At 53.3% G+C, this 8,637-nt stretch overlaps 1 protein-coding gene across 6 annotated transcripts; it reads left to right on the top strand.

Annotated features, from left to right (window-relative positions):
• Window positions 1–485: 485 nt before the first annotated feature.
• On the top strand, window positions 486–7,897 carry LOC119252172 (saoe class I histocompatibility antigen, A alpha chain-like). 6 transcript variants are annotated; one of them, XM_054698623.1, is made up of 6 exons: window positions 486–729; window positions 993–1,262; window positions 1,496–1,771; window positions 2,330–2,605; window positions 4,302–4,349; window positions 7,545–7,897. In XM_054698623.1, exons 1-6 carry the CDS (start codon window positions 669–671, stop codon window positions 7,760–7,762), a joined length of 1,149 nt encoding a protein of 382 aa, XP_054554598.1. In that variant the 5' UTR covers window positions 486–668; the 3' UTR covers window positions 7,763–7,897. The 6 variants fall into 6 exon arrangements, with proteins under 6 accessions (XP_054554598.1, XP_054554599.1, XP_054554601.1 ...); XM_054698624.1 differs by lacking the exon at window positions 7,545–7,897 and adding an exon at window positions 5,355–7,489; XM_054698626.1 differs by lacking the exon at window positions 7,545–7,897 and adding an exon at window positions 4,917–5,245.
• Window positions 7,898–8,637: the final 740 nt, after the last annotated feature.

The following is an 8,637-nucleotide window of genomic DNA, read 5'->3' as shown; positions in this document are numbered from 1 at the left end:
AAAACAAAGAGTAAATGCAGGAGAAACTAGGACAATCCAACATGCCTCTAGTGAGATAGAGAGGAAAAATAATTGCAAAATATAAGCTGTAAAAGATCCACTCATGACCGTGATTATTTTCATTAAATATCTACATTTCTTTAAGACACTTTGAACACACATTGGGTTATTAATATTATTCTAAATTAAATGAAAATATCTTTAAACTGTTTTTATTCCTCATGTAGTAAATACTGAGAGCTATAACCTCCTAAACTTATACCGGGGTCCTAGCTAGTTTGTAAAACTGCAGAGATCCTGAAACAAAAAAGCTTGAAAAATCGCTGACCCAGTCCCTGGCCAGGACTCAGGAAGGCAACAGTGTGACAAAGGCCTTGGAGCAGGAGAGGAGGGGCAGCAAAGTCCCAGGTATAGGGTGTGGTTCTCAGGGTCTCAGCCCTCTGGGCTGTGCATGGGGCAGGGAAGGTTACTGTTGGGGATGCCCCATCTCCCCACAGTTTCACATCTCTTTCTCACAACCTGTGTGGGGTCTTCCTTCCTGGATACCGGTGACTCACCCCAGTTCTCACTCCCCATTGCCTGGAGGGTCCAGAGCCACCAATCAGCATCACAGCTGCTGACAGACAGTCTGGACTCAAGAGTCTCCCCAGACCTCAAGAGCACCCGTCATGAGGCCCCCAACCCTCCTGCTGCTCTCAGGGGCCCTGGCCCTGACAGAGACCTGGGCAGGTGAGTGCAGGCTCTGGAGAGAAAAGGCCACTGAGGAGGGGGGTAGTAGACGAACCCCGGGCGGGGGCAAGGACCCAGGAAGGACTCCTCACCCCCACTGCTGACTCTGTTGTCTTCCGTGACCCCACCATGCCCTGACCCCTTTCTGTCCCTCTCAGCGTCCAGCCTTCTCATCCGCTGCCCCATTTCAATCTCAGGAGCCCCCTGGCCCCCCTCCCCTCCCGCCTCGTCTCCCCAGCCCGGGTCTCCCCTCCCGCCCCCAGGCTCCCACTCCCTGAGGTATTTCTCCACCGCGATGTCCCGGCCCGGCCCCGGGGAGCCCCGCATCATCTCGGCGGGCTACGTGGACGACACGCAGTTCGTGCGGTTCGACAGCGACTCCCCCGGGCCGAGAATGGAGCCGCGGGCGCCCTGGATGGAGCAGGAGGGGCCGGAGTACTGGGAGGGGGAGACGGGGATCTCCAGGAACAACACCGCGTGGTATCTACACAGCCTGAACAACCTGCGCCGCTACTACAACCAGAGCGCGGCGGGTGAGCGGGACGGGCCCGGGGCGCTCACGACCCCACCCCCGCGGGCGGGCGGGGACCCCAGACCCCGGGCCCGAGCGCCCCCCGAGGCAGGGGGACCCGCCGGACCCTCGACCCGGGACGAGCCCCGGGACGTTCCCCGCGAGGTTCCCGAGTCAGTTTCGGTTTATTCCCGGCGGGGGGGGCGGGGTGACCGCGGGTGACGCGGGGTGACGCGGGGTGACGGGCGGGGACAGGCTCTCACACCCTCCAGTGGATGTCTGGCTGCGACGTGGGACCCGACGGGCGCCTCCTCCGCGGGTACAGTCAGTTCGCCTATGATGGAGCTGATTACCTGGCCCTGAACGGGGACCTGCGCTCCTGGACCGCGGCGGACTCGGCCGCGCAGATCACCTGGCGCAAGTGGGAGGCGGCCGGAGAGGCGGAGCGCTTCAGGCACTACCTGGAGGGCAGGTGCGTGGAGTCGCTGCGCAGATACCTGGAGATCGGGAAGGAGACGCTGCATCTCGTAGGTAAGAGGGGCCGCGGGTCTCCCAATCTCCCTCAGGCCGGCACCGCGGGGTGGGTGGAGTCAGGGTCACAGCAGCGCCCCCTCTCTGGGCAGGGGAGGAGGAGCCCCCTGGGTTTCCTGACTCCCCAGAGGACCCCACTTTTCCTCAAAAGTTTTTCTCTGAGCCTGAGGGGAGACCAGCCCGGAAATCACCCCTCACTGATCCTTTTGACTGGGCAGCCCTCTTGGGAACCATCAGTTTTCCTCTCAGGGTCTTGTTATTGTTCTGAGGACATTCTTCTGATCTGACTCCTGCTTTAGTGAGTTCCCAGGTCAGGAGCACAAGTTTGTGCTTTCCTCCTCAGAGAACTGAGTCCTCCTATCCAGAGTGGTCACGTAATTGTAGAACTTTCTAAGGAATAAGAGATTATCCCAGACTCCCCAGACCAGGCTGGTTTCTAGATTTTGTGCTTCCTCTTTCCAAACCCACTGCCCTGTCCATTCTGAGGATGGTCACAGGAGGGTTTTTCGGGGTCCATGAGAGAAAAATCCAGAGTGTGTAATTTCTCACCCTTCTCAGATCCCCCAAAGACACAGGTGACCCACCTCCCCACCTTTGACCAGAAGGTCACCCTGAGGTGCTGGGCCCTGGGCTTCTACCCTGCGGACATCACCCTGACCTGGCAGCGACATGGGAAAGGCCTGACCCTGGACATGGAGCTGGTGGAGACCAGGCCTGGGGGGGACGGAACCTTCCAGAAGTGGGTGGCTGTGGAGGTGCCTTCTGGAGAGGAGCAGAGATACAGGTGCCGTGTGCAGCATGACGGGCTGCTGGACCCGCAATTCCTGACTTGGGGTAAGGAAGGGGATGTGGGCACAGAGCTTCCCAGGGGTGTCAAGAACCCTTTTGGAGACCTTCGGAGGGTCAAGATGAGGCCTGGGGCTCAGGGTCTCACCTTCCCTTCTAGATCCCTCTCCTGAGACCCCCGACTCCGCCGTGGACATCATTGCTGGCCCGGTTCTCCTTGGAATTGCACTCACTGGAGTTGCACTGGTGCAGCTGTGATGTGGAGAAAGAAGCGCTCAGATAGGGAAGGAAATGGGGGGGTCATATCCACTGGGGGCTTTGAGGCCACAGGTAGAACTAGACCTACCTGGTAATGGGAGTACCATTGTAAGGGTAGGATGAGCACAGAGCAGGTTCTCTATGACCCGAGCTGATGGGTGAAAGAGGATTCCTAGTGAAGGAGGAGTTTTGGAGCCCGTGGTGGCTTTTTCAGGCTTTTATTGAGTTTAGCAGGTATAGGAAGGCAGGGGTGCGGGGTGTGGGGGTCAGTAGGCTGGCAGGCACTGGCAGCCCTCCAGCCCCCAGCAAGTCTTCACTCTTTCTGGGCTGTCCTGTGTTTTCTAGTGGCCTCTGCTTTTCTGCTGGTGCTGTTCTCTTGCTTGTTCTCCTTCTGGTGGTTCTCCTGTTCCACTGGCGTCCCCGTGACGCCACCCTTACTAGCGCACTCTCAGCCCAGGTGTATCCCACCTATTCATGCCTACACCCTACTCCAGGAGCCCACCATCAGGCATGCATTTAATCTAATGGTGGGAAGGTGAAAAGCCTGATATGGATTTTACTTACCCTACAACCATCCACACACTTTTGTTGCCCAGTCTGGAGCTGATTGCTAACCCTCTTTTGTGAAGAATTTTTGAAAATGAGTCACATTGTTCCCCTTGATAATTCTGGTGCTGGGGCCCTGATTCTAGCAAATGGCAGAGGGGAAGGTCCCTGCTGAGGGCAGACCCAGGAGGCAGTTGGTCCAGTCCCCTCTCATCTCTCTTCATATTTCCTGGTCTTGCCCTAAGTGTCCAGTCACAGTTCTGGAAACTTCCCTGTGGTCCACACTTGGTGATTCCATTAGGGCTTCATAGCCTGACTTCTCCCTGGTCTCACATGATGCTCCCTCCCACAGGAGGAAAAGGAGGAAGCTATACTTAGGCTGAGGTCAGTGTGTGTAGGGTAAATGATTGTCAGGCTTTTCTTCCCTCTTGCCATTAGGATTGATGATGGATCCCTGCAGTCCTGAATGCATGCCTGATGGCGGGCACCTGGAGTAGGGTGTGGGCATACAAAGGTGGGATTCAGCTGGGCTGAGACAGGGCTTATAAGGGAGGCATTGGGGAACAGAATCACCAGGAGAACAAGCGAGAGACCGGAACTGAACACCAAAGATAGCTCAGTAAAGAGAGAAGTTTCGCAGAGCCTGGGAGGCCTGCCAGCCTCCCGGCCCCCCAGCACCCACGCCTGCCATGTACCTGGTAAAATGCCAAATAATGCCTGAAAAAGCCACCGAGGACTCCAGAACTCCTCTCCCTTCCAGTTCTGCTCAGGTCATAGAGATCCTGCACTGTGCCCTTGTCGCTACAGTGGGGATCAGGGGTTTCGTCCCTGAGCCCTGGGGACAGTGTAGAAGGAGCCCATGGGGGAGTCACCCACATCAGTCCCTCCTGTGGTGTCATCTCTCATGGCTCTCACCAGGTTCTGTTTTGTTCTCTTCCAGGCAGCAATAGCACCCAGGGCTCTGATATGCCTCTCACAGCTGCTAAAGGTGAGACCCTGGAGCCCTGTGGTGGGAGGGGTTGGGGCAGAGAGGATGGGACCAGGTTCTGGGGAAGCTGTGAGTGGGACATTCTGAGGATGCGGTGGACTATCGAGAATGTCGACACTTACCTGTTTCTTTGAATTTTTTTCTACAATTTATTTATTTATTTACACAAGAACTGGGGTACAGGCCCGATGTGCGGGAGGGCGAGAGGATTCACCAGAGACAGAGCAGGGAACAGAACAGACAGACTGACAAAATACACTGCCGAGGGGAGCAGTGGGCGTGACAGGAGAGATCTGCCACGCTAAGGGGAACCCTTGCCAGCCGGCGGGGATCAAACCAACTCTGCAGAGGTTGCGGACAGCTTCACAGCACAGTGCTCAACCACCTGCGCCATCAGGGGAGGCCCACTTTGAATTCTTTTTTGATCCATTTCCTTCACAGTGTGAGTCAGCTGCCTTGTTGGGGCTGAGTGATGCAGGATTTCTTCTAATTCCCCCTTTGTGACTTCAAGATCCTCTGGTTTCCTTTGCTGCAAAAGGCAACAGAATGTGTTTCTGTTCTTATTAGATAATGTGAGGAGGGGAAAGACTGGCCCAGCCCTGCCCACCAGGCCCCACCCCATGCTGACCTGTGTCTCTCCTTCATGATTTCCCTGCTCCAGCAGAAGCAGCTTAGTCTGCTATCTACCTGTCTTTGTGTTTTCCTCAAGAATAGTAACTACTTCCCCTTTAAATAATAATTGAGTTCTGAAATTACAGTTTATAAGCTTGCCTGATGGGTTTGGTGGGCTAATAAAAATGATTCCTAAAATTTGAGATGAAATGAATGGGAAACCTTTCAGAATCACGTGTTTGCTGTGCTGAGTCTGTGCAGGTGGGGGCGGGAGAGGCTGTGAGGAGCCGAGGGAGACGGGGCCTGTGTCCGGTCGGGGTTCAGTGCATCGGGGGCTTTGATGTGGTCACTCCTAAGGGGTCATCTCTCTGCTCCTTTGTCTTTGTCTTTCAGGAGCACCTTGTGCCACCAGGGCCTGTGATCACAGGGTCAGACCCCACCAGGCCTTGTGTAGTCTGGGCAGGGAGTGCTTGTGTGACCGGGTCAGCCCAGGCTCAGCTCAGGCTCAGCTCAGGGTCTAGCCTTCCTATAGATTCCTGTTTGCTTCTTTGTTCTTGTTTGTTTGTTTGTTTTTTGCTTTATGCCTATTCTCTTTGATGTTTAGAGACCAGGCCTCATGTCCTCTTGGTCCCTGTCTCTGAGAGCAGCAGGAGCATCTGTCATTGGCCCCACAAGGCCCAGGGTATCCCCTGCATGCAGGAGTCTGGTGATATGGATTTCCAGACTCATCTGATTTTTGGCCTCATTTAGGACTTTTTTTGGATTATTCTTTCCATCTTTTCCAACAAAATCCTGGTATTACTAGAGAAGAGGATTTGATGATTTCCTGATGGATTTAGATAAGTTCCTGATAGTTTTCTGGTTTTCTCTATAGCTTCTCCCCATAACCCTGACCTTTAATGTAGTAATCCCAGTGCTGGTGCTAATCGAGACCCATGGGTTGATGGAGTCAATTACCATCATAGTTGGCTGAAAAATAGGACCCTTAAGCCTAGGAACTTGGGTCCTCCCTGGTGGCACCGGGGTTAAGTCTCAGCACTATTAACTCTATACCCCATGTTCAATCCCCAGCCAGGGAGCTACCCACTTATGGTGCAGCAGACCTCTCCTGTTTCGCCCGCTGCTCCCCTTAGCAGTGTATTCCATTAAATCTGCCTGTTCTGCTCCCCACTCTTTGTGGTGAATCCTCTTACCAACCCCATCCATGCACTCTGATCTACACCCCAGTTCTTCTACACAAATATAAATAAATATTTTTAAAAAACCCTACAAACTCCTCTAATGTGTCACGTTAGTACCGACACTGTCTCTAGAACAGGGAGATACTCTACACTGATGACACACCAGATAGCTGATAACTATTGCACCAGATGTGTGACTGACTGTTTATACAACTAGGAAAACTCAGTGAACTAAAAACATGCACAACTTGCTGCCTGCAGAGAGTGTGTCCTAGTGGGGAGAGGAGACTGGGGACTGTGTGACAGCAGATCAGATGGTCAACCACGCGTGTCTGGTTAGAAGTGGGTAAGGGATGTGGGAAGGTGACAGGGTGGTTTTCTTCCCAGCGTGGTCAGTGTGGGTTTCACTGAAGGGACCTTTGAGAAAAAGTCTGATGGACACGTTGCCCACAAGGATGTGATGTACAGGGAAGTTCAGTCCAGGCAGGACAACCTCCAATGCAGATGCCTAAGCAGGAATGTGTCTGTGTGACTGACATGAGCAAGGAGGCCAAGGACTGAGCAGAGGCCAGTGGAGATGGGATCTGTGTGCACCCAGATCATCCAGGCCTGAGGATATTGGGAGGGTTTGACTCTCTGAGTAAGATGTGGGGTGACAAGACCTTCTGAACAGATAGACACCTGTGGGACTTCTCTCTGGTAGCCTCAGTCTGGCTGCTGTGCAGCATGAAAGGGTGAGAGGTGGGAAGAGAAATGGAGGAAACCAGTGCAGGTCCCAGGACAGAGAGGTTGGTGGCTTTGTTGGGGGGTGAGCAGGGAAATAACAGGCAGTGACAGGAGTGTGCATATGTAGACATGGACTTTACAGTGTTTCCTACTCCTGGGCTGTGAGAAAGGGTCAAGGATGACACTCAGTGTCTCAGACTGTGCAGGCAGAGAGGTGGAGCCTCAGTGACATGGGGAAGACTCCAGAAGACCCATATGTGGGCATCCCAGGCATTCACTTTAGGAAAGTTGAATCAGATCCATTAGAATTGAAAGTGAGGTTGGCAGTTGGACAGATAAGTCTGGGGCACAGGTGAAATGTCTGAGGTGAGAAAGAGATCTGGGAGGTGATGTGATGTCAATGATATTTAAAGTCTTGTGCATGTAAGGATCGCCCGGAAAGTGATGACTAAGCAAGAGAAAAGAGCAGAATTGAACTCCAGATTCCATAGTGATGAGCAATCGGAGCAGACACTCCCCCAGAGCTGACTGCATAGTCTGACCCCACATGGAGAAGACATGGAGAACAGGGAGTTCCCGCTTCAGGGAGCAGAAGAGTCACCTGGACTCTCATGAAGACTCAGAAGGTCTAGAACTGGGCCTGAGAGTCTGTTATTTGTCCCCTCCCTCACCCTAGGGATGGAGAATTTAGGGCTGATGCTCAGGAAGAGGCACTTTCATCCCTGGAAGCAGGAGCAAATATCAGGGACTCTGGAGCCCAAGTTCCCATGCAAAGAGATTGAGGGAAATGGGATCCAGAACTGGAGGAGCAACTGTTATGACCTAGACACCTGGCTCTTCCCTCAGGCCTGTGCCCATAGTTACCCACTAAGGGATCAGTTTGAGGACACCTAATGTGACAGTGGACCTGTCTTGCTACTGGGAGCCCAGGGAGGCTGGGGAGGGCCTGGCTGAGCAGGAGAAAGGGCAGCTCTGGGCTCCTGTGCTCAGCCCTGTGGCCACACGGGGGCGCTGCCGCGCTGTTCCGGATTCTGGTGGAGCCCCCAGGACGGGGCGGGGCCTGAGGTGGGCAGAGTTGGGGGTCCTGGAGGGCGGCGTCCTGGGGGTGAGATGCTCTGTGAGGAGTCAGAGAAGCAGGGCTCAGGGGAGAGGAGACTCCGGAGCCTGCCCTGGGTGTGAGGTGTCCAGCTTTTCTCTCAGAATTCTTCCCTCTAGTCCCTTGAAAGCAATACCTGGGAAAAATGGGAAGTAATCATTTTTCCTTTTGCAACCTATAATTTTGTTGAGGGCTATTTTTTTAAATGTTGTTTTAATTTAAAATTTAATTTAAAACAACATTTAAAAAAATACTGTCAGATTTACAGAAACATGGCAAACGTGCCTATATAACCCACATCATTTCCAAATTGTTAGCATCTGACGTGACTACAGTGCATTTGAGCAGTTGAGGAAACAATATGGATGCACTTTCACTAAATTCTGCTCTTTATTTGCATTTCATTAATTTTTTTTCCTAATGCTCTTTTCATGCCCTGAAATCCCTCCCGGGACACCACATGAAGTTCCAACCACGTCTCCTTAGTTCCTCTGGCTGACAGTTTCTCAAACTTTCCTCTTCTGATGACACTGTGAGCAGAGCTGCTCAGGCACAATGGCCTCCATTTGAGGCTGTCCTCCAGCAGCACATCAGGTGCACACACATGCACTTTCGTTTTTCCTGCCTTTAGTTGCCTTTTGTTGTCTTTGGAAGGAAGTCACTATGGGCAGCT

Source organism: Talpa occidentalis, unplaced genomic scaffold, assembly GCF_014898055.3.
Source record: "Talpa occidentalis isolate TD23 unplaced genomic scaffold, MPIMG_talOcc4v2.1 talOcc4.2, whole genome shotgun sequence".
In the NCBI taxonomy this organism is placed as follows: Eukaryota; Metazoa; Chordata; class Mammalia; order Eulipotyphla; family Talpidae; genus Talpa; species Talpa occidentalis.
Note: the sequence above shows the minus strand (reverse complement) of the source record. Positions and strands in the feature narration are given on the sequence as shown.

What these genes read in the sequence shown, in the direction of transcription:
- LOC119252172 (XM_054698623.1), top strand. Translation starts at nt 669, where the DNA reads ATGAGGCCCCCAACCCTCCTGCTGCTCTCAGGGGCCCTGGCCCTGACA. An exon ending in CCTGACAGAGACCTGGGCAG is followed by an intron (nt 730 to 992) that starts GTGAGTGCAGGC and finishes TCCCGCCCCCAG; the next exon opens with GCTCCCACTCCCTGAGGTAT. An exon ending in CTACAACCAGAGCGCGGCGG is followed by an intron (nt 1,263 to 1,495) that starts GTGAGCGGGACG and finishes GGGCGGGGACAG; the next exon opens with GCTCTCACACCCTCCAGTGG.